Source organism: Cyprinodon tularosa, unplaced genomic scaffold (genome assembly GCF_016077235.1).
Source record: "Cyprinodon tularosa strain WSP-4 unplaced genomic scaffold, ASM1607723v1 ctg463, whole genome shotgun sequence".
Classification (NCBI taxonomy): domain Eukaryota; kingdom Metazoa; phylum Chordata; class Actinopteri; order Cyprinodontiformes; family Cyprinodontidae; genus Cyprinodon; species Cyprinodon tularosa.
Genome location: NW_024039189.1, coordinates 1 through 23,676, shown reverse-complemented (window position 1 = coordinate 23,676; position 23,676 = coordinate 1). Strand labels below are relative to the sequence as shown.

General features: G+C 38.5%; 2 protein-coding genes and 1 long non-coding RNA gene across 7 annotated transcripts in view; 1 reads left to right on the top strand and 2 right to left on the bottom strand.

Annotated features, from left to right (window-relative positions):
- The window catches only part of ppp1r9ala (protein phosphatase 1 regulatory subunit 9A-like A), a 37,526-nt gene extending 26,125 nt beyond the window's left edge, over window positions 1–11,401 (bottom strand). For 4 of the 5 annotated variants that reach the window (XM_038301242.1, XM_038301241.1, XM_038301243.1 and 1 more), the window contains exons 1-2: window positions 11,248–11,401; window positions 6,510–8,445 (exon numbers count right to left, since the gene is read on the bottom strand). In XM_038301242.1, the coding sequence (XP_038157170.1) occupies window positions 6,510–8,294 (1,785 nt within the window). In that variant the 5' untranslated portion in view covers window positions 8,295–8,445; window positions 11,248–11,401. Of the gene's footprint in view, window positions 1–6,509; window positions 8,446–11,247 lie in introns of those variants that run through there. The other variant, XM_038301240.1, reaches the window with a different exon arrangement.
- Window positions 11,402–12,134: 733 nt separating this feature from the next.
- Window positions 12,135–13,949, top strand: LOC119793938. The gene is made up of 4 exons (XR_005282156.1): window positions 12,135–12,199; window positions 12,602–12,783; window positions 12,889–13,008; window positions 13,775–13,949. It is a non-coding gene; the product is annotated as an uncharacterized LOC119793938 (long non-coding RNA).
- An 87-nt stretch (window positions 13,950–14,036) lies between these two features.
- On the bottom strand, window positions 14,037–16,465 carry LOC119793914. The gene is made up of 4 exons (XM_038301211.1): window positions 16,197–16,465; window positions 15,613–15,794; window positions 15,358–15,507; window positions 14,037–14,099 (listed from the first exon to the last, which is right to left on the bottom strand). Exons 1-4 carry the CDS (start codon window positions 16,435–16,437, stop codon window positions 14,037–14,039), a joined length of 636 nt encoding a protein of 211 aa, XP_038157139.1. The 5' UTR covers window positions 16,438–16,465.
- Between the last annotated feature and the right edge of the window lie 7,211 nt (window positions 16,466–23,676).

The following is a 23,676-nucleotide window of genomic DNA, read 5'->3' as shown; positions in this document are numbered from 1 at the left end:
GTCAGACTTCTTATCTTATCACAAAGACCTGGGATACTATGGGATCTAATTTTGCTGTGAACAACAAAGGCAAAGTACTTCCTTTCTCATTGTCAGCTAAAGCTCAAGTGGATCCATTTCTAGTGCCAAACAGTCAAGTAGAGTGTAAGTAAAGTGAGTTTAGCTAGCCAGGCTTTAGGTAGCGATGCAAGCATGAAAAATAGGTTCCCCACCAATGAGGCCTTGACCTAACAGCCAAACCACAAACGTGATGCATGTTAAGCTGTTTAGCTTGTAAATCTGATATGAGACTGTAGGGATACTTTTTTTTTTCTTAAATGTCCCAGCCAAATAAAGCGGTCTGTTGTTTGGATATCCACTCTGGGTCAGCTTCTGGTCCCCTCTCTCAGGACCCCCTGATGGTTGGGATGGAAATTAGAAGGGATGAGGGTCCACACCCTGACAAAACAACATGATTTGAGGGGCTGAATAAACATGTTGAAAAATGTTTTGGAATACAAGGCAGTTTTTTTGTTTCAATTTTTTGTTTTAACTAAATGTTTGTTAGATGGAAAGCAGTGAAAGAATATCAGTTGTGGTTAGGGCTGGTCCATAAAACCATATTGGATATCGCAATGGATATTTGATCAGTATAAGTAGAAATACATCTGACAGAATGAGCTACAATTTCAACAAACTCAGATCTAGCACAGCATTCTGGGGAAAGTAGGCAGGTGAAATGAAATGAGCCTCATCCAGACAAAGCTGGGTTTGAGTGCATATGACAAGCTTTTTGGGGGTTAAGGGTCCCATTACGATGAAGCGGCTGCAAAACCATCTACTTCTGATATCCTATGAGGATTCTAGAGAGTCATTGAAAATGATAAGCAGCCATTTCAAATGTAACATTCAAGTTATGCAACTTGAAATCCAGAGTGAAAAGCATTTTCTAATTGCACATTTTAAATTGAATTCTAAAGAGGAATTGTAATTTTCTATTTAGTAATCCTTCATTAAATACTGGAATTTACAAATTTATTTTCCAATCCTATCCTTGCCATTTAAAAACAAAAATTTCCTAAATCTGATTATAAATACCTTTCCTAATCACATATTTAACAAGGTAATTCCTTTTTCCCACCTTGTATTTTAAAATCCTTTTTTTTCCCCCCATTAACTTTCTTTTTACTTTCCCCTCTCCATTTATCTTTCCTGTGGTTTTCAGTGGTCTCTGAACCCACTGAAAACCAGTGAAGTCTATCACTTTGCTCCTTAGATATAACCAGCTCTTTTTTGTGTGTGGTTATTTTGTGAAGTGTGGCGGTCTAACCAATGAGAGAACTGGAATTGTCTTTTTAAATGTGTAATTAGCAAAGGTATTACTATCAGATTTAGGAATTGGGTTTTTAAATCTTCATAAAGAAAGTTTAAAAAAAAAAAGCATTTGCAAATTTTAATATTTAATAACGCATTAAACAATACAATTTACAATTCGTTTTCAGTTATTCTCTAGGTCCTCTATAGAAACCAGCTCCCTGAGTGGATACATTTGAAGACATACATGCAATATTGTCACATGTACAAAAGCACTTATCATATGGCTCAATAACCTCCCATTTATACAGAGCAGCTCGTCACCAAACTGCAAAAGTTTGTTTGATCTAAACCTCACCAGCAGTGGTTTTCCCAAACAAGAAGAAGAATAGCAGGCGCTTTTGTTTTTTCACAATAAAATGAATGGTTGAATATAAACAGAGGAGGTATAAATACTGTTTACTGTAAACATAACATATAAAATGCAAGATGTACTTGCTTGCGTTTGAAAGCTTTTTACATGATTAATTCGGATATACTCTGTCTGAAACTCCAGAAGATTCAGCTAGAGGCAGCAATAATCACCAGAATCAAAGATTACCTCACAAGCAGACCAGTTTGTGAGACTTAAAGGAATAGTACACCCAAAACATGATTAGCCTTCATTTTCTACCCACCCCCATGCTGAACAACACCCTGGAGTACTTTTTTGATATCTCAAATGCATCTGGAGATCTGGGAGGCTTCTTGCTGTCTGCTGACATTCAAATAATGGAGGTCTATTGTGCCCGAGACAGAAAGGTCCATAAAAGTCGACAAAAAACGTGTCAATATTCCTCCATACTGCTCGTCCAATGTATTCCAAGTGTCCTGAGTGGTTAGCATCCAGAATTTACTCGAAACGAAGTCATTTAGAATGTTTTTAGAGCATAAACAGTAGTGTATAGGATTTCCTGAAAGCGCGCACCTGCGCGTTCACGTTGCTACGGAAGCCGGCAGACCAAACCAGATGAGAGTGCGCATTCAGCCTCTGCTCTGCCAATAATGCAAGCGTAGAAGAAGAAATGTGCTGTTTACCTGTGCAAAGAAAGAAACAACGAAAGAAAAATGTCTGAGGACTTCAGTGTTGAGGAAGAGCATGAGTTCTTTGCCGAGCTGAATGCGCTGGTTTGGTCTGCCGGCTTCCGTAGCGTCGTGATCGCGCATGTGCGCGCTTTCAGGAAATCCTATACACTACTGTTTATGCTCTAAAAACATTCTAAATGACTTCGTTTTGAGTAAATTCTGGATGCTACCCACTCAGGACACTTGGAATACATTGGACGAGCAGTATGGAGGAATATAGACACGTTTTTTGTGGACTTTTATGGACCTTTCTGCCTCGGGCGCTGGGCACCTCCATTATTTGAATGTCAGCAGACAGCAAGAAGCCTCCCAGATCTCCAGATGCATTTGAGATATCAAAAAAGTACTCCAGGGTGTTGTTCAGCATGGGGGTGAGTAGAAAATGAAGGCTAATCATGTTTTGGGTATACTATTCCTTTAAGGGCCAAGTATCAAGCAATCAGCAACATAGAAACACCACAGAGAACAGTACTCTCACCATTTCTTTTTACTCTGTACCCTTCTGATTTCCTATTGGCAGAAATACTCTGATGACTCTGCAGTTATTGGGTTAATCAGAGATGGACAAGAAGCTGAGTACAGGGAGCTGGTGAACAGCTTTGTGAAATGGTGTGAAAACAATCATATGATCATGAATATAAACAAAACAAGGGAGATGATTTTAGATCGCAGATGAAAAACAGGAACAAGTTAAATCCTATTGACACCATAGGAAAAGAAGTGGAGGTGATGGAGAAGAACAAATACTTCGATGTTCACCTGGAGAACAGACTTAGCTAGAGACGCAACTGTAAAGTCATCAACCAGAAGGGAAGGAGCAGACTGCACTTCCTAAGGAAGCTCAGATCCTTCAGTGTTTGCAGCAAAATGCTACACATCTTCTATAATGCTGTTGTGGGGAGTGTGATTTCTTCGGAGCAAATTACTTTAAAAAACTTTTCAATAGCTGAAAAAAAAATGTTCGCGGTTCTGTGAACTCCTCTAAAATCTCTGAGGCGATTTTCAAAAGAAGAATTCTTCATAAAAGAAAACGATAGACTACAGTGAGCAATGCATCCTCTTCAAAAGACTGAAAAACACCAACCAAGTGCCTTCACTCAAAGAATTCTTCAGACCCATTTCAAGACAAACCAATAAAAAAGATCCCTCCTTCCTAAGTTATCAACACCTACAGCAACTTTTAGGAAAAAGATTGAAGGTTGCCACACGATACAATAACATTTAAATTTATTTTGGGGATCAATAAAGTATCTTTAAATCGAATTGAGACTAGTAGATTGAAAAGCACTGCTTACAAGGCCAGACTTGCGTGACAGTTTAAAAATAAATACATAAACTTTGGGTAACAGTTTTATGAAGAACGCTCTTCCACTAGAGACTCTTCAACAACCAGTCTTAAAATACAGACCAACACTGCCATCACTACTGTTCAAAAATGGCAATGAAAGCTGCACACATCGCACAAACAAAAAAGGCAAAGGGAGGTTATTCCTTTCCAAATGACAAAAAATTGTTTTGGCAGTATATCCAGCAGCGTAACTGTACAAAATATAGGAAAAACTTGCCATTATTTCTACATATTGGTGCAATTCAGCCACACATGCTTTATTTTTTTACTTTTTGTTAGATCATTCTACTATTTGTCACTAAATCAGGTTTGTGAATCAAAGGTAGGGAAAGTTCATGCAACTAGCAAATCAAGACTGGCACGCCAGACTCATAAAGTAAAACAGCTACATTCTTTGTGACAGTGGGAGAAATTAGCAAAAGTAAATGTAATGCTGACAAATATGAAGTAACGGTAAGGTGTACAAAAGATAACAGACCTTTGATAGCACAATTTTTGAAGCATACTAAAAAGGCGCATAGCTCATTCAAAACACTTTTTTTCTGTCCTCCATACTAAATCAATGCAAACCTACAGAACCGCCAAATACAAAAGAAAGCAACCTAAATTCGGGAAGGAAAAGATATATAAAAAAACATGCAGGTTGATTCACTACATCCCCGCCAAAATAAACCAAAAACACAAAAAAGAAACAACTACATGGTTTAATAATATGTTACAGATTTTTCAAAACAAATAATGCAATCAGTCAACTAAAGCATTCAGTCCAGCAAATGTTTGCTTTTAGACTTTAAGACAATCTTGCATGCTTGGAAACAGCTTAACTCACTAAAACATCCACTCAAGACGGGTTGAAATTAGGGCTGCAACAACGAATCGATAAAATCGATAAAAATCGACTTTTAAAAGCGTTGGCAACGAATTTCATCATCGATTAGTTGTGTCGCGCGATTATTGCGTAATCCGCCGCGCCGTCATCACTGCCTCTTGACTGAAAGAGGAAGAAAAAAAAATATGGCAGAGCGAGTCAGCGCCGCAGGTACAGTGTTGCCTACTCAGCGACTTTTCAGACCCCTCCAGCGACTATTTTTCAAAAAGGTGACTAGCGACAAATCTGGCGACTTTTTTCGGTGTCACTGGCGGCTTTTGGAGACTCTTAGTGAAAGCATGTATCATTCCTACTCTGCCGTGGGGCGCCTCCCCCACCCCAACCGCGTTTTCCCGCAGGAGTCCCTCTCAGCGCTGCAGTCAGAGCCTCAGCGTCCAGACTGCAAATGAAGCGCGCATGCACCGGGATTGACGGCGCAAATTGATCACAATAATTAAAATAGCCTGCGCTTTGTAAAGCGAAAAAAAGTGATAACATGCACCTTTTTTCAAAAGAAATTAACATGGCACGGAACCACCATGTTTGTTTGGTTTTAAAGTGGGGAAACGTAACGTTAGTTTCTCAGGTAGCTCATCTGATGCTTTCCTTACCGTGTTAGTAGGTTACAGACAGTGATAAGGTTGGCTACTTATTTTACTTTTAATTTCATTTGAATTAGCTTAAGCAGCGTTTACATTTACTTTATAAATAAATTAACTTGCAAATTATGAGGGCAAGGCTTTTAAAGTTTAAATCTTCTGGCAAAGATAAAGTAAAGAAGATCCTGCAATTTATGGAAGTAAAGCAGAATAAAATCCAGCAAGATCAGTAATATGTCAATTAATTATATGCCACATTCCCATGTAAATATCTGTCTTTGGAGGATGTGTTTTTTAGCACCCCTAGTTCTCTCATTTTTATTCTAAATACAATTTATAATTTGAATCACAGGGCTATTTTTATCTCTATGGTTCAGTATTTTCTCAAGTAGCAACTTTAACTGCTATACTTTCCTGTCTTAAAAGGCAGAACTCTTCTAGTATAAAAAAACCTAATTTGTTAAAATGGGGGGGGGGGCATTGTTTGAACCCCTTAGGGGCTTTTAAAAACAAAAATGTCTTTTTTTGCGCTTTATGAAACAAAGTACCCTTTATTTTGTGGATGTACAGCTACATTTCTCATGTAAGTTTGCGTAGTTTTAACACAAACATTTATTTTTCATATTGCACCAGTACAGTTAATGAGCAACCTGTACTTGTGTGCTCGTTTATTCTGTCTAAAATGTTTATTTTGGAATAAAGAGGTTAATATAAAAAATATTTTTTGTCCGATTCATCGATTGATCGAAAAAATAATCGTCCGATTCATCGATTTTTAAAATAATCGTTAGTTGCAGCCCTAGTTGAAATTATTTACTATAAGGTGCAACTTTTCACCCAAACTCCTGACTGCAACTTTTGTGATCTGTAGCCCTGGATTCAGAGAAACTTTGCAAAATCAACACCATTTTCCAAAAATACTGTTAGTAATACATAAGCCTAGTCTCCAAACTTCTTTCTCAACTCTCATGAGATTAAGAAACTCTGCTGTCAAACCACCCATCTTCCTGTTAAAGATTTAATAAAGCATACATTTTTTTCTCTCTGTAGAGTGGCAGATTTTATCTGATGACATAGTTGTGCAGCTGTGACGTCAGCATAGCAGACAAAAGCATTCATTCTCAGCCTCTGCTAAGTTGTTCTCAGCCTACAGCAAACTCCCAGGTCAGACACCATCGCTGAGTCAGTGAGACTGTGGTCTATGTTGAAAGCACTGTACAACATATTTTGGTATTTAAGCCAAAAAACAAAACAGTGTGTTAGTTGTAACACTTACCAAAATGGGATCAGTGGAGAACTTGATTTTCCTTTTTGGAGGAGCTTCATCCTCCTCTGATAGACCAGGGACTTCATAAATGTCGTCATAATCCCCATCGGTTTGCTCCTCCTCCTCATCTTCCTCCTCCTCCTCTTCCCTGATGACCTGGTCTATATCTCTGTCATCCACAAATGCTGCATTCTCTATACCATACACCACAGGAGAGACTCTATCAAGACTGTTCTCCTCCACTTGCTTCTCTGGTGTATCATCCTCCTCCGCTGCTGCTTCATCATCTTCGTAGGTATTGTTACAATCCTGACTCACAACTAAGCCCTCATGCTCCTTCTCCAAACCACCATCTAAGGCATCTCCCTCCCTTTCATCATCTGTATCCTCTTGTGAAAGGTTCTGATGAGCAGGGTTGAGGCTTTGTCCTGTTTGAAAGCCTCTCTGTAGCTCTTTGACGCATTCCTTTTTCTCAATTACATTATCTTCAGCGATATCGTCCTCTTCGCTGTCAGAGGATTCGTTCTGTACCACCACCAGTTCGGCCCGGACTGTGCTCCCCCCTCTGGAGTCAGGCCCTGTTTGGCCAAGAGCTGGGTCATCATTACTCTTGGGTTTTTCTGCCTGTTTATTTAGCAATCCACCAGCTGACAGCAAAGGCTGTTCCTCATCCCTTGGGGGGGAACTAGACGGTTTACCTTTATCACCAACAGATGTCCTATTAAATTTATCAACAGACGAGGAGGGAAACTTGTTGTCATGGGTAACTGAGGTCAGTTGCTCTGATGAGCAAAGTTTTGGAGTTGTATTTGCCATTGAGGAACCAGTAACACTAGCTGGCATTGTTGATTTATTACCTAAATTTGATCCCCATGATCCAGATTTGTTGTCTTTATTTTTGATGAGCATATTGACTGAAGAAGAGTCAGTAGCTTCCTTAACAGGAGAAGTAGGTTTGTGTAAACCAGCTGTGGACACAAATGTAGGCTGCGTGTGTTGAGCGGTAGTGTGTTGTTTAGCCGATGCCACGCCTCCTTTCCCTACCAATGTGTTGTTGTCGTCTGAGTCATTCTCTACTATATAATTTTCTAACCTCTTTGACAAAGGTCCTGCATTGAGTGACACTCTAGACACATGCCTTCTTTCGCCATCAGCTAACTCATCAGAGCAACTTTTAGCAGGAGATGTATGAGTTTGCTGCAGTTTGCCAGCACTCTCTTTGCTTTCTGACAGTCTCCTTGGGCTTTTGTCTTCATCTGAGGTACTTCCAAGGGAGAACCGATGAACCACTCTCGTTGTGGACTGTTTTTCTGCTATCGGCTGCTCTTTGATCCCTCTTTCAAAGAGTTTTCTGGTCACAGAAAACTTCTCAGCCAAAGCCACTTTGTCAATCTCAACATCTTCCCCTTTGGGTGTTTTATCTAAATTTTGGAATTCAGGGTTTGAAGAACTGTTCAAATGAACTCTGTGAGTGTTGACTGGGAACTGCAGCTTTGTTGGTGAACTATGTGGAACTTCAGACTTTAAAGCTGGTTTCCCTTCTTGAGACTCCTGTTGCTGTCCATCCATTTGTAGGAATATGTTCTTGATCTTATTCACTCTGGTTCCAAAAGGCCTGCCCCGCGACTCTTCCTTGGTTTCATTGGATCCATTTGCAAACGATCTGGATGTATCCTCAGGCTTTGGCCCATCGAAGGTGCATTTAATGGCATGGAAGTCAGACTTGTATGCATTTCTATGAGGTGACGCACTTCTTAGGCTCCTCTCCCCTCCTTTGCTTTCCGTTTTGATCATTTTGGTTGTTTATTCCTGCAGCTTGGTTTTAAAACAAAGGACCTCTTGCAAATGTTCTTATGGAGAACTACAGTACAAGTTCAGGCAACCATTGCCATGGGTCCAGCAGAGATTTTCTGGAGCACTGTTTTCTCGACTCAAGTGAAGTCATCTGAAAAACAAATAATATAAAATTTCAACAGAAATATTTTGATTAATAATTAAAATACAATAAATAAATAAATACAATAAACAATAAGAACAACATTTTGAGGTTGTTTGCTGTGCACAGTATTTAGCAAGCTTGATAAAAAATTTACAAAATTAAAATTAAGTTTTTACTTACTTGGCTATGCTTTGCACACATAATGACACTAGCCAAACTGGTTAAGAAACAAAAATAATTCTCAGCAGCTGCAACTGTTACAAAAAAAAGTCTAAAACTGAAAAGTGCACAGAATTATTCAATCACACAGTGTTCAGAAAGTGCATTTTCCTCTATTCTGCACTTTAGATGAATGATTGTTTAGGTGCGACTGGTACTCGATACTTTTGAAAATGAGTATTGTATCCGGATACAACATTTTAGTATCGATACTTTTTTGAGTATCGATACTTTTGACAACCCTAGTGTCCAGTGGCTGTGTAAAATATGAACACCGATGAGGCAATGAATCCAACTGTGGTGAAACAATATCATATATCATAATATATAATATCATATGGCGATGTTGAAAATAAACTTTGGTTTGGCTTTGTACCAACTTACTCCACTAACCACTGCATTCCCTGAATATCAAACCTACAGACTTGCACAAATATATAGTCCCTTAGGGAAATTTAGTATCATCAACTTCCGTCTTTATAAGGAATGGAGAAAACAGATACAGACCCCCTTAGGCCATGACATAGGTGTCATTCAACTAGTTTTAAGTCAACATATAATCAAAAAAGTTATGAAAATAATCTGAAGGTTGGAAAGCTATTTAGTGTTGGTTTAAGGATGCAATACTACCGACACATCTACATGACAACATAAAAAGAAAATCAAATAATGTCATATGCTGTGGCTATTAAAGTCATATGGAAGTGGCTGTTCCAACGGCTGCAGTTTCGAATTCTCCCGAGTAGTGCCCGACTTTACACGAGTGAATAAAGTGAATGTGATTGGTCGATTATAAAAGGGGGCGGGATTGTTTATACAACTGAATTTACCATCAATAAAAAAAAGGTAAAAAATCCAGCTTAAAGTTGTTAGCATCTTTTCACTATATAATTTTCTTTTTTGGACAGAGGCAAGAAATTAAAGGAAAAGCAAAAAGGATAACTTGTTTTCAAATGTTGTGATCAGTGTTCCTATAATAACACTTATAAATGTCCTCTTTTGTAGATATATGTAAAACAAAATATCTCAAAAATATATTACTTTAGATTGGCTTTTAACTGAGAATGTTTTTGTATGCTTTTAATTTTTGTTTTTCACATATATGCATTATGAGTACTACAGAATCAGACATTTTCAGATTTTAAGTGCCATATTTTATTTCCAAATTTTTATGAAAAGAGTTTGTTTTTTTTCGACAAGTCTTTTTTTTTTATTTAACCAGGGGGGAAAAATCACATTGAGATTAAAAACCTCTTTTTCAAGGGAGTCCTGGCCAAGAGGCAGCAAAGTTACATAAGAAACAGAGATACATTAAATCAAATGACAGGTATATAAAAAAAACATATCAAGTAAAACAATTACAGATCATTGAGGCTGCTTCAAATTCTTTCACTTTCAATTTAAAAGTATTTAAAGATAAAAACTCAGTCAACTTCCAGTTTCTTTGTAAAAATGATATTGAACAAATGTTAATCGGCCTTATAGTTTGGATGTGTGGTGAACAAATGTCACTCCATTGTACATCTATTTGGCTAAAGACTTGAGAAAATTGAATTAATTCAGATCTCTAACATATCAAAAAATCTAGTCTGAATTATTCCAGGTAACATATATATATAGAGAGAGATACTTAAGATCACCTCACAAAATTATATTTTCTGATAATTTGATTAAAATCTATACCAAACCCAGTTAAAAAGCTTAAAAAGAGAAACATTTCCTTTTTTTGTAATCCCATTAATGTTTAATCAACTTTTGCCATAAATAAAATATCTCATCCGGGTACTTCACAATAGTCATTTAAGGGAAGAAAACCAACGTGCTTGGCTGATTAATTAATTGGTTTCATCTTGGCACAAATTAAACTAAATATATCCAACTGCCAGCAGATAGTGTTAAACTTGTCCTCTGCAAAGAGGGAGGGACGTCAGGTACGTTCAATCTATATTCAGTTTCCCCATACTTATCTAGACTTTGAAAATGCTAAAACCAAATTCCTAATTTTTAAGGCTGTAAATTATTTTTCAAAGCAATTTTACCCGTTTTTGTATTAAAGTTGCGTAAAGTAGTTGTACTTTATATCGTATTTTTCTTTAACCCCCCACAAGCTTTAAAAGAGGTTGAATTTGCTACCTTACTGCAATCCTCTGAAACTGGAACCCAAGCATTGATTTCATAAAACTAGGTTTAGAATAAAAATAGAAGCAGCTCAGGTGCAACGTAACACTGATTTGAAGGTTAGCTCAACAGCACAGCCGTTGAGTTCATTTGAATAGTTAACTCCTAGCTTAAGCTAAACTTCACCTCAACTACTTATGGTCGAGGCTAACTAAAAGAAAGAACCGCCCGTGGGCCTTAAATTTATAGATGAACCTGTGTTGGTACCGCTGGCAACTCCACCGTCAGATAAAGAGCGACACAAAGTTCACCTCAGTCTGTCGACACTTCAATAGAGCCCCAATGTTAGTACTTCAGCCTCCAACGATTCATTGTTGCGTTTCAAGAACGCTTCGATTAAGTAGTTCGCAGCGGTCAAACTCAGTCTGCTGTGGAAATAAAACGTAAATAAGTAGTTTTTCTGAAACTCACCTAGTTGCTTTACCGAGCGAGACGCCGAAAAGCTCGCCCGAGATTCCAGCTTGGCTCCGGTATCAAACTTGTTCCTTCTCGCTCTCCGCCATCATTCCCCGCTCCAGCGACGCTTCCCTGCCTCCTCTCTGCACTTCCACAGAAACCTATGTGTGTGTGAGCTGCGCGCGCGCCCGAGACCCGCGCGCCACAGAGTCGGGAACGCAGGGATCGGGAGCGCCTCCACATTCCAGGACTTCTTCTTCTTCTTCTTCTTATGGGATTTTATGGCGGTTGGCAGACTTGTGAATTGTGCATTACCGCCACCAACTGATATGGAGTAAAGCAAGAAAACAGGAAACGATTCACCCCCCCCCCCAAAAAAAAAACAAAAAAAAAAAAAAAAAAACCTGTGTAACTTAAACCTACGGAGCCCCCTAGGGGACATGGGGAATTTTTTTTCTTTTGCGTTCCCTCGCAATACTTTTGCGTTCCCTCGCAATACTTTTGCGTTCCCTCGCAATACTTTTGCGTTACCCTCGCAATACTTTTGCGTTCCCTCGCAAAAACTTTTGCGTTCCCTCGCAAAACCTTTTGCGTTACCTCGCAATAGGGCTTGGTCGTCGTGACCATGTTGACGGCGCACTTTACGGCTTCCTTAGACTATTGCCTGTGTTCTCCCTCTCAGCCGTGTTTTATTTCGTTTAATTTCACCGTAACTTGATTTCAACCATGGTAAACCGTTGCTGTATTGTGGGCTGTAACAGCGCATCACATGATCGCCGAGGGAAAAACCTACAAAATGGGATAACTTTCCACCGCTGTTCTGCCTGGAGGCGCAAACACGGAGACCAAGTTTCACAGATAACAAAGAGTCGTCGGCTAGCTTGGATCGCGGCTGTAAGACGACAGAACAGAACTTTCCACAGTATCCTGATGTCAATGCGAGTGTGTTCCCTGCATTTTCATTCTGGTAAGTTAAAGATGCACGGTTTTATTTTATAGCCTACAGTGTTTCCTTCCTTCATCCGTGGCACCACATACAAGCATGAACGCGCGCCCAGAGACTGTTGATATAGCATTTTCATCCTCGTTGGTTGATATAGCATTTTATCCTCTTTGGTAGAACACACTGCCAGTTCCTACAAGGACAGGGACATCCCTCTCCATTTTCAAAAAAAACCCTGAGGTTGACAGCTGTCATAGCACCACTTATAAATTTTGCTGATCCTAGCGCTTACCAGCCGTCTTGTAATGTAATGTAATCATATAATACAATTTAATAATGTGTATATTGAGGATCATTGATAACATTATGGTTCTATATGTGTTCAACACTGCTGCTGTGGATAATAATTTTAAATTGTGTCACCAGGAAAACCAGCAAATGAAATGTACACCTCGCATCCGGATTGGGCACCATCACTACACTTGGGCCACACTGAGATAAAGGCCACACAGACTGCACGCTATGAGAGACAGGAAAAGAGAAAACGGCAAAGGACTGACAGTACACCTGCGAGGATGAGACAGCTATTGATGACCTTGTTCCACCCGGTAAGCCTTACAGAGCCAGCAGATTCAACACCGTATGTTGCTTTTGTGGCTTTTTCAGCTGCATGATGCACATTTAGCTAAAAGATGTCCTTATTTTATCCATAGTGGAGACACCAGCACCAGCTGAGGATGGAGCTGAGCAGACACCGCTGACAGAATGTGACTTCTGTCAGCGCCGGCGTGCTGAAATCAACCGGCTGCTGGAGGAGAACAGGACCCTGAAACGTGAGCTTGGCCAGAGACTTCAAGCTTAACACTAGCTTTGTGACCATTCATTCAGTGAAAGGAATCTCAAATCTTCATCAAAACATTATTCAAAATATTAAAAAAAAATTTAAGAATAATTTGCTGAAATAGAAATCAGCATTTGTTTGATACTTAGTGTTAGAAAAAAAATGTGTCCTAACAGGTTTTCTGAACCATCTTCTAATCTAGTCTCCCCCAGCTGCTGGTAGAAACAAGATTTTTTTACCATCATTCAGAAACTGGATAGGTGTTACATCTGTATTTTGTTGAAAATCATTTATTGAACATTGTTATTAATAAAATTTTAAGGAATAGATTAAATAGTCAAAGATCCGCAAAATATAAAAAAATAAACAATAGTGCAGTGCTGTGGCCATTCAAGTTAACTCCTAGTTTGAATCAGAGTCTTTCAAAGTGAACTATTTAGAAAAATGAGTGCAGTATTGACTGCGGGTTATTAAATCTGACCTCATAAAACACTGTAACGGGTAACTTTGAGCTTAAATCATTCAGTCAGAGGTATTATGCAGGTTTAAATGTCCTGTGCTCATTTCATTTCTTTTTCTTTTAAGTGATATAACAATATAACAGCGTGGTTGTTATACTTTACTGTTGTATAACTGTGATTTATATGATATGTATACACATGCATGAGGGGTTGAGGTTAACGTTTGCTTTCCAGCATAGAATGAAATATAATGGTGTCCTTACCTGCATAATTTATGTCTATTTTTTTTCTCCTCAGGTCTTGCACTCTCAGCGCATTAATGAGACTCCCCTGAAGCCATGGGTCATCATTGCTGACGATGGGCAGGTTTGCTGTGCACACTGTACATGCATGGCTGGAATTGCAGAGGCATGTACACATGTTGGGGCTCTGCTGTTTAAGATTGAGGCAGCAGTCCGCATCCGTGGGAAAAAGACTGACAGATGTGCCAGCTTATTGGAAAATACCAGCAGGTATCAACAAAGTCAGCGGTGAAGTCGCCCACAAGATGGACTTCACTTCATCCAAAGTGCAGAGGATTGCTCTGGACAGAGTCATCGATGACAACATTCCCATGCCTGGCCTACGGACACGGGCCAGCAGACGCACTGCCCAAGCCACATTGGACGACTTATCGTCAATGTTCCCTGTTCTTCAGAACCATAGGTCAGTTTGTATGTCCACAGTGAAGCCCTACTTTCACAACTATGCTGCTCCTGTCCAGCCAGCTGTGATCCCAAAACCCCTGCAAGACCGTCTGCGCGACCCAAAGTTTGAAAATGCTCCACCAGCTGTCCTTCTCCAGCACTGTGAGACAGTGAAAGACATTGCAGCTGCATATTATTGCACGTCGTTATATTACAATACAATTATAGATTATATTATTGTATATCATGACATATTGCATCGCAGCCTTTATTTATACAATTTAAGAAATGCATATTGTTAAAAGTAATTATATAAGACATTGCACTAACATTGTTTTTTAATGTGTACTATAGTACCGGTAATAATTTGCACTACTTCAAATGTTATTGATATCTGTTATTACTTAATTTGATCTACCTCCAATTTTTATGTTTGTAATTGATGTTTCATAAATACGTATTTTTTATTACTTTGGAATTTTTTTTATACATAGACATTTTTTATAAAAAGCATAGTATTTTGTATTATTACATTGTATTGTTATATTTGCATATTATTGCACGTTGTTATATTATACAATTATAGATTATATTATTGTATATCATGACATATTGCATCGCAGCCTTTATTTATACAATTTAAGTAATGCATATTATTATAAATACTTATATAAGAATTTGCACTAACAGTGTTTAACTGTTAATGTTTACTATAACTACAATTTGTATAATAATAATTTGCAATATCTCCACTTTCCATTTCTCCATTGATGTTTCATTAAGACCGACTTATTAATAGGATTGAACATTTTGTATAAATACATACTATGTTATTGTAAGTAATTGCACTGCATTTTCATCACGTCCATTTTTTATTTGTAACCATTTACCTACAAGCATTCAAACTGCACTGCTCTGTTCTGCGCTGCACTGTGTTCTCAAGTTTCACTACTTGCAAATAAACACTGAAAAGGATCTGATCGTTTGAGACCTCTTGCTTTTGGGTATGGATGCAAAACACACCTATGGCTAAAAAACAACCCACTTGTTAAATGTTTGCTTAGAGTGTATTGTTGATACAAAGAAATTGTCAATTCCATATTGAGCATCAATCTTTTCTTTAATACAGTAATTCATAAACACCAGAATAAAGTGGTTGACTTTAAGGTGTGGAAGTCCAGTGTAGTATTTCACTTTGACTGTGTCTTCCTTCAGGAAATCTTCATCCATTTTTCTCTGGCCAAGCTCACGTTTCAGGGTCCTGTTCTCCTCCAGCAGCCGGTTGATTTCAGCACGCCGGCGGTGTCTGCTCAGCTCCATCCTCAGCTGGTGCTGGTGTCTCCACTATGGATAAAATAAGGACATCTTTTAGCTAAATGTGCATCATGCAGCTGAAAAAGCCACAAAAGCAACATACGGTGTTGAATCTTCTGGCTCTGTAAGGCTTACCGGGTGGAACAAGGTCATCAATAGCTGTCTCATCCTCGCAGGTGTACTGTCAGTCCTTTGCCGTTTTCTCTTTTCCTGTCTCTCATAGCGTGCAGTCTGTGTGGCCTTTATCTCAGTGTGGCCCAAGTGTAGTGATGGTGCCCAATCCGGATGCGAGGTGTACATTTCATTTGCTGGTTTTCCTGGTGACACAATTTAAAATTATTATCCACAGCAGCAGTGTTGAACACATATAGAACCATAATGTTATCAATGATCCTCAATATACACATTATTAAATTGTATTATATGATTACATTACATTACAAGACGGCTGGTAAGCGCTAGGATCAGCAAAATTTATAAGTGGTGCTATGACAGCTGTCAACCTCAGGGTTTTTTTTGAAAATGGAGAGGGATGTCCCTGTCCTTGTAGGAACTGGCAGTGTGTTCTACCAAAGAGGATAAAATGCTATATCAACCAACGAGGATGAAAATGCTATATCAACAGTCTCTGGGCGCGCGTTCATGCTTGTATGTGGTGCCACGGATGAAGGAAGGAAACACTGTAGGCTATAAAATAAAACCGTGCATCTTTAACTTACCAGAATGAAAATGCAGGGAACACACTCGCATTGACATCAGGATACTGTGGAAAGTTCTGTTCTCTCGTCTTACAGCCGCGATCCAAGCTAGCCGACGACTCTTTGTTATCTGTGAAACTTGGTCTCCGTGTTTGCGCCTCAAGGCAGGACAGCGGTGGAAAGTTATCCCATTTTGTAGGTTTTTCCCTCGGCGATCATGTGATGCGCTGTTACAGCCCACAATACAGCAACGGTTTACCATGGTTGAAATCAAGTTACGGTGAAATTAAACGAAATAAAACACGGCTGAGAGGGAGAACACAGGCAATAGTCTAAGGAAGCCGTAAAGTGCGCCGTCAACATGGTCACGACGACCAAGCCCTATTGCGAGGTAACGCAAAAGGTTTTGCGAGGGAACGCAAAAGTTTTTGCGAGGGAACGCAAAAGTATTGCGAGGTAACGCAAAAGTATTGCGAGGTAACGCAAAAGTATTGCGAGGGAACGCAAAAGAAAAAAAAATCCCCATGTCCCCTAGGGGGCTCCGTACTTCACAGCCGCGATAGGCAGCAGTATGTTCTCCACCACAATTACAGCATTTTATTTTAGCTTCTTTTCCACATTTTCCGTACTCATGTTCTCCTGCACACCTTCCACACCTCTGTTTCCCTTTACAAACTGCTGCAATGTGACCGAATTTTTGGCATTTGAAACATCTCAATGGTGGAGGATTGTAGATTTTGACATTATAGCTTATGTAACCGATGAATACTTTGCTTGGTAATTGCTCTACTTCGAATTTAATTAGCACAGATAAACTGTCAGATCTTTCTCCGTTTCTTGTTGTTTTTAACCGTTTTACTTCTTTTACTTTTGCACCGCTTATGTTTTCCAGAATCTCTTTTTCAGAAATTTTTAGAGGAACTCCTCCAATGACTCCCCTGCTGATCTTTTTGTTCTCCATTAAGCTGCACTGAACTCTTATCCCGTCAATTTTGTTGATACGTATTGCTTTGCCTTGCTGGGCGCTGTCTCTGCAGTTAATTAGCAGGTCTCCACTGTACAGAATTCTGGCACCTTTGACTTCTCCGACAAGTTTATTGATGGTTTTTGTTAAGTGAACCGGATTCCAATTTGTAAAAGAGTCTGCCTGATTAACGACTTTGAATATGACTTTGAATTCATTTTGTTGTGCTGTGGAATGTATGGAATGATCATCACTGGATTGTTCTGAACTAGATTCCCCTTGAACTGATCTTTGTTTTTTCCGCTTTTTCTCATTTTTTGATGTTGCTATCTTCCAACCTTCATTGTCACTATTTCCCTCTTCCATCCCACAAGAATCGCTTCCTGTTTCCTCACTACTCACGGCCCAAGACATTTCTCCATAAGCAGCTTCAAAACACGCGCCATGCACCAAACGACCATCCTTCGTTAAATTTCCCCACATTCCAGGACTGTAACCCACTACTCCTTTTCTTTTCCCCCAACCAAGTGTTCCACCATTGCACTAAAAAAGAAAGGCGTGGGAGCGAGGTCTTAAGTGCTGTAACATAAAAGAACCCATCTTGTGTATGAAGAAAAATACCAAAAAATAACGCATATTACACAGAATGTAAACTTCTTTCTTTTCAGCTTCGTTTAACATTGCTCTCACTGTAGATATTTTACCTTATAGGTAGCTTTAACCCTTTATTGGGCAAGTGAACGTTTTTGATCAATTACATATTCCTCAGAAATGGGCAGGGGCGGAGCTAGATGGGGGGCTAGGGGTGGCCATGGCCACCCTTAGCCAATCATTGGCCACCCCTACCATTTATTTTCTTCTGATTCAGATGTGGCAACAGTAATAATCTCAATTGGAATATTCAAAACATTTTAAATTTTCTTATATTAACATTTACAAGGAAAAACACTTTGGTTATTATGCACCCCAATATTCTAACATTATAATGAGTTCAGAATTCGAGCAGAAATAGATTTTGTTTTTTATAGGGTAAAGAGAAAATGATGCGTCTCTGCAAGTCATCTAGGAGTCTTCTGTGAAATCATAAATAACTATTTAAATAAAAACTTATTAAATAATCAATTTATGCTGATATTAGTACTCATAAATATGCGTAATGATTATTGATAAAAGTAGGTAAGTAATGACAATGGAAAAGATGTTTGCCCAAAACTCAAACCTGAAAGAATTTCATCCACTATACCTTTTATTTAGAAAGCATGGATGTTTGAATATATTCATCTATTTGTTAGCTAAGGCTGTGGGAAAGTATAGTTTGTCTTTATTTAGAAAATATGGATGTTTTGCTCATTAATTTTCAGTGTAGATTGACCGTGAGGTTCTGGTTCCTATCTACTTCCGGCCAACCCTTAGTGTACATTGGTTATTGCCTGGCCACCCTTATAAAACTTTTCTGCCTATGCCTCTTGAAATGGAGTCCCCTCTGTCCCTCAGTGAGATCTAGAAGCAGCAGATCTATATCCAGCCATTCAGCAAAGATAATGCTACATTGCTGTACATTTTATTTTGGCATGTGACCAATTAGATGAGCCCTTGAATGATATATTACCTACTGTAAATGAAGTTGAAGAAAAGGTAAGTCAAGAAAAAAAGGGTAAAAAGCGAATTGAAAAGTTAAAAGGTTAATAACCCTATTTAACAATTATATTTGGGTTCTAAAAACTACAAAATGTAAGTACCAGTATCAGCAATAATGCCTCTAAGGTTCTGTTGTACCAAAAAATTTGTTTCTTTCACTCGCAGAGTGTTTTTTGTGAATTTCATTTAAAAGCACCTATTTTTGTTATTTTTCTTAATATATTTGCGCAAGTTGGCAATTCTTGACATACATTTTTGCCATCAAAATATCCATATTTTTTTTAATGTTACAAAGGTCTTGTCCTGGATTCCAATAACACTATTAGCTTGAAATTATTATTTTTAAAGTATTTCCCTGACTGCCCCATAAAGGGTTAAAAATGGGAGCAATAAACAGAGTGATCATCAACTCAAGTAACCCTTAGTTAATGCATTAATCATAATGATTTCATGTTTGAAATAGTCCAGCTTTTATCTTTTAATCCTGCTACAAAAGTATTCATAGACCATTAACCTTTTCCACATTTAAAAAATTAACGTGCTTTGATCTAAACTATTTCATTGTAGCTCTGGCTCTATATTTGGGTTTGTTTTTAAGTAAGGTCAGCCTTAGTTCATATCTCAAGTCTCATACTCGCCTTTAGGACTGAACTACAACTTATTTTTTGTGGCCTGCTGCTTTTGTCTCTTGATGAAAAGCTTCCCCTCAGAATATACTGCTGTAGACCACATGACTAAGACTGCCTGACTTCTGAAGGTAACTTATTACACATGGATTTTCAGAATAATGTTTTTTTCTTTTTTTCAGGATGTGATTTACTCAAAAACAATTTAAAACAAATCATATAACTTTCCTTCCTCTTCACAATTACTTGTTTCTTTCTGTTTATACCTCAAATAAAATATAAATAATCTAAAGCTAAAAAAAAGTACAAACTGCTACAATTTACAACTGTTAGCAAATATGCACCAACATCTAAACAATTTGGCAAAGTTATTCCTGTTTCTGTTTGCATAACAGTTCAAGATGTCTGAAGGCCTTATAGTCACAGCACAAGAGGGATCACAGCTGCTAGAAAGGTGCAGTCTGTTACAAGACGTGTTTAAAAGAGACATACCAGCGAGCTCAGTTGTTGTGATAGTCAGCGACTCTTTAAAGATATAAACAAGCACAAAAACTGGGATCAAAAAAGATGCATCTAAAACCCTATGCAGGAAGCAGGCTTGGTTCCAGTTCTGTGTTGTGTTTGGAACAAGGACGCCACGTCACTGAAGTTCTCATGTCCTGTCTGGGAGTGTAAATAGTAATGGTTTTGTATTGATGCATCGATCCAAAAGCCGACGATGCAATGCATAGACACATCCGCGAGAGTATTGATTCATGTTTTTTTTTTTCTTTTTTTTTTTTTTTTATCTATTTGCTCCTGGACGTAATTCTGACTGCGGTGGCACTAAACCTATTTTGCCCTCCTACTTTGCCACCACCATCTCTTTCTTTCACCATCTCTCACACACGTTTTCATGGGCTTAGGTGGAGTACAACTTTTCTACTTCTGTTATTTGCTGTTGTTTCTCAAATAAAATGCATAACAATATTACAGCTTTCATTGATTTTTTTTTTCTAATTTGACCCATTCTCTAGCCTGTAAGGTAAAAAAAAAATTAACAATTAATCTAATTGAATCGTATCTCGGTGTATTCTTGAATATCGAAAATAATTGAATCAATGGCTCAGGAAATTGATACCTTGCCATGATGGGTGGGATTTACACCCCTAGTCTTGTCTCACCTCTGGAATTAGTGTCACATGGCTTTGTTTTTTCTTTTGGTGTGAAAATATAATGCAAGCAAAGTTTGTGAACTGATTTTTTTTACATGATTTGAGACCAACTAAAGGTGACAAGCGGATATTTTCTTATACAGGAGAGTTATGATAAATGGTGTGTACTCAGAGGACTTCACCAAAGCGCATTACACTGCATTCAGTCATTCGTCCATTAACACACACTTACACACTGATGGTGTCAGGCTACGTACATTGTAGCCACTGCTCCACTGGGGCTCACTGACAGAAGTGAGGCTGCCGTTCACTGGCACCAGCAGTCCCTCCGACCACCATCAGTAGGCAACTTGGGAGAAGTGTCTTGCACAACGACACTGAAAGCCAGAGCTTGAACCGAGAACCCTCTGGTTGCAGGGCACTTTAAATTTTGCTGATTTACAACACAAATAAAAAATCTCTTCAAAAGATTTTAATGTAAAGGTTTTGTTCTATTAAAAATATATTCAAATTTTTTGTTTTTTTCATGCCTTTATTGTAGCTTTTTTTTTTTCATATTTGTACAATCCTTTTGTTTCTGTTAGTTTTTTTCCACAGCAAATGAATCCGTTCCCTTTAAAACAATAATCCTTCTTGCATTGCTAAACCCAAATATTTTAACATCATGGTTCAGCTGGTCCCCTCAGACATAAAGGTTTTCTGATTTTTGAGCTCCTTTGTAAAAAAAAAATAAATAAATAAAAAATAAAAACTGACAACCAGTGTAGCTTGATTTCCTCAGTGGCAAAGAACCTACATTACAAAAATATCACCCAGCCAACTGACCCAGGAAACACACTGCATTAAGCAGTTTAGATGTTTAAGACAATATCTAGACTCTGTTTTATTGATATCTGCTAAAAAAGGGACATTTTAAGCCTTTCTTCTTGACAGAATTAAATACATTCTACTTATTGCTCCAATACAAAAACAATGATGATCATATACTCTGACCATATCAAATAAAATGCAAAGAGTATACTAATTATTGATAAGCATGAACCAGACTGCAGCGATAGCCTTGAACAGATGGTGGTCTAGTTTTTTGCGCTTTCTGAGAGCATTATCATCTTTTTATATGGCCTAAAGAGTTATCCTAGTTACAGTTTTAAATGGGAAATACTGACTCCCTAAAGATGTTTTTGTTGTTATGCTTCGTCACAGGTCGGATTATCTTGAAGAACATATCAAAAGCTTGTATGCCAATTGCTGTACACAGAGTGGTGCATCCAAAGAGATGTCAGTGGAAAAGTCTCAGTCCTCAGGCATTTCCTCTGTAGTTATCTGCCTTCACATTCCATCTGAGACGTGGTTATCTGATATATGCAGCTTTTTATAAGATGACTTATATCTACACTCATGTTCATAGTTTATGTAAGTACTTTTTTGTTAGTTTACAATATGGCTTTCTGAAATGCTCTCTGCTAGTTTGTTTTATGTAAATACATTAAGTCAGAGTCAGTTATGAAGCCCGCTCCTTTTAATATGTATTTTCCTAACTCGCATGTGAGGTAAAAGTTAGGTCTCAAACTTGCTTAATCCTCTAAGGAAAATATTAAAATGAGTCTCACAATCCAGTAATCTGGATTTTTTTCCCCCAAATGCTCAGATTTATTAAATATTTATGCTGCACAAGCACACGAGGGTTCCATGTGTCAGTGTGTTTTACTTTTGGCACTTGCCGGAACATTTCCTAGCAACTGTTGGTCCAAAATGCCTGACAGTCTCTAGGCTTAGGGGTAACACCTAAGCAACAGTGGTTGCTGCAGCAACATGTCAAACAGCACCAAATGAGAAGGAAAATTGGGCAAAAAAATTAGCAGGTGATCTGGCCATTTTCTTTCCAACTAGTCTGTCTGCTGCATCAATTACTACAGATACACGCTTTTAAGCCCATCTACTTACAGCAATAAAGAACAAGAGCTCGTTGATTTTAACCAATTAGATAAATATATCAGTTATTTAATGCTTCTTGACACCCCGCTAAATTATTCTCACTTTTTTAAAATTTCATTTATGAACTGGTGGGAAAAAATATGAGTGATTTTTAACTTCTTTCTATTAATAGAAGTCTCAAGAGGGTGGAATGCATCTTCTTTTGAGTTGTTTTTCAAAATAACTAAAAATATATATATATGAGACTGGATTAAGATCTTGACTTATGTAAATACTAGACACTTTGGCTTTTGGTAGATTAACATTTAAATAATTTGTTTATTAATGGAACATACACTCACCGGCCACTTTATTAGGTACCCCATGCTAATAACGGGTTGGACCCCCTTTTGCCTTCAGAACTGCCTCAATTCTCATGACATAGATTCAAGAAGGTGCTGGAAGCATTCCTCAGGGAGTTTGGTCCATATTGACATGATGGCATCACACAGTTGCCGCAGATTTGTCGGCTGCACATCCATGATGTGAATCTCCCGTTCCACCACATCCCAAAGATGTGGATTGGATTGAGATCTGGTGACTGTGGAGGCCATTTGAGTACAGTGAACTCATTGTCATGTTCAAGAAACCAGTCTGAGATGATTCCAGCTTTATGACATGGCGCATTATCCTGCTGAAAGTAGCCATCAGAAGTTGGGTACATTGTGGTCATAAAGGGATGGACATGGTCAGCAACAATACTCAGGTAGGCTGTGGCGTTGCAACGATGCTCAATTGGTACCAAGGGGCCCAAAGAGTGCCAAGAAAATATTCCCCACACCATGACACCACCACCACCAGCCTGAACCGTTGATACAAGGCAGGATGGATCCATGCTTTCATGTTGTAGACGCCAAATTCTGACCCTACCATCCGAATGTTGCAGCAGAAATCGAGACTCATCAGACCAGGCAACGTTTTTCCAATCTTCTATTGTCCAATTTGGATGAGCTTGTGCAAATTGTAGCCTCAGTTTCCTGTTCTTAGCTGAAAGGAGTGTTACCCGGTGTGGTCTTCTGCTTCTGTAGCCCATCTGCCTCAAAGTTTGACGTACTGTGCGTTCAGAGATGCTCTTCTGCCCACCTTGGCTGTAACGGGTGGTTATTTGAGTCACTGTTGCCCTTCTATCAGCTCGAACCAGTCTG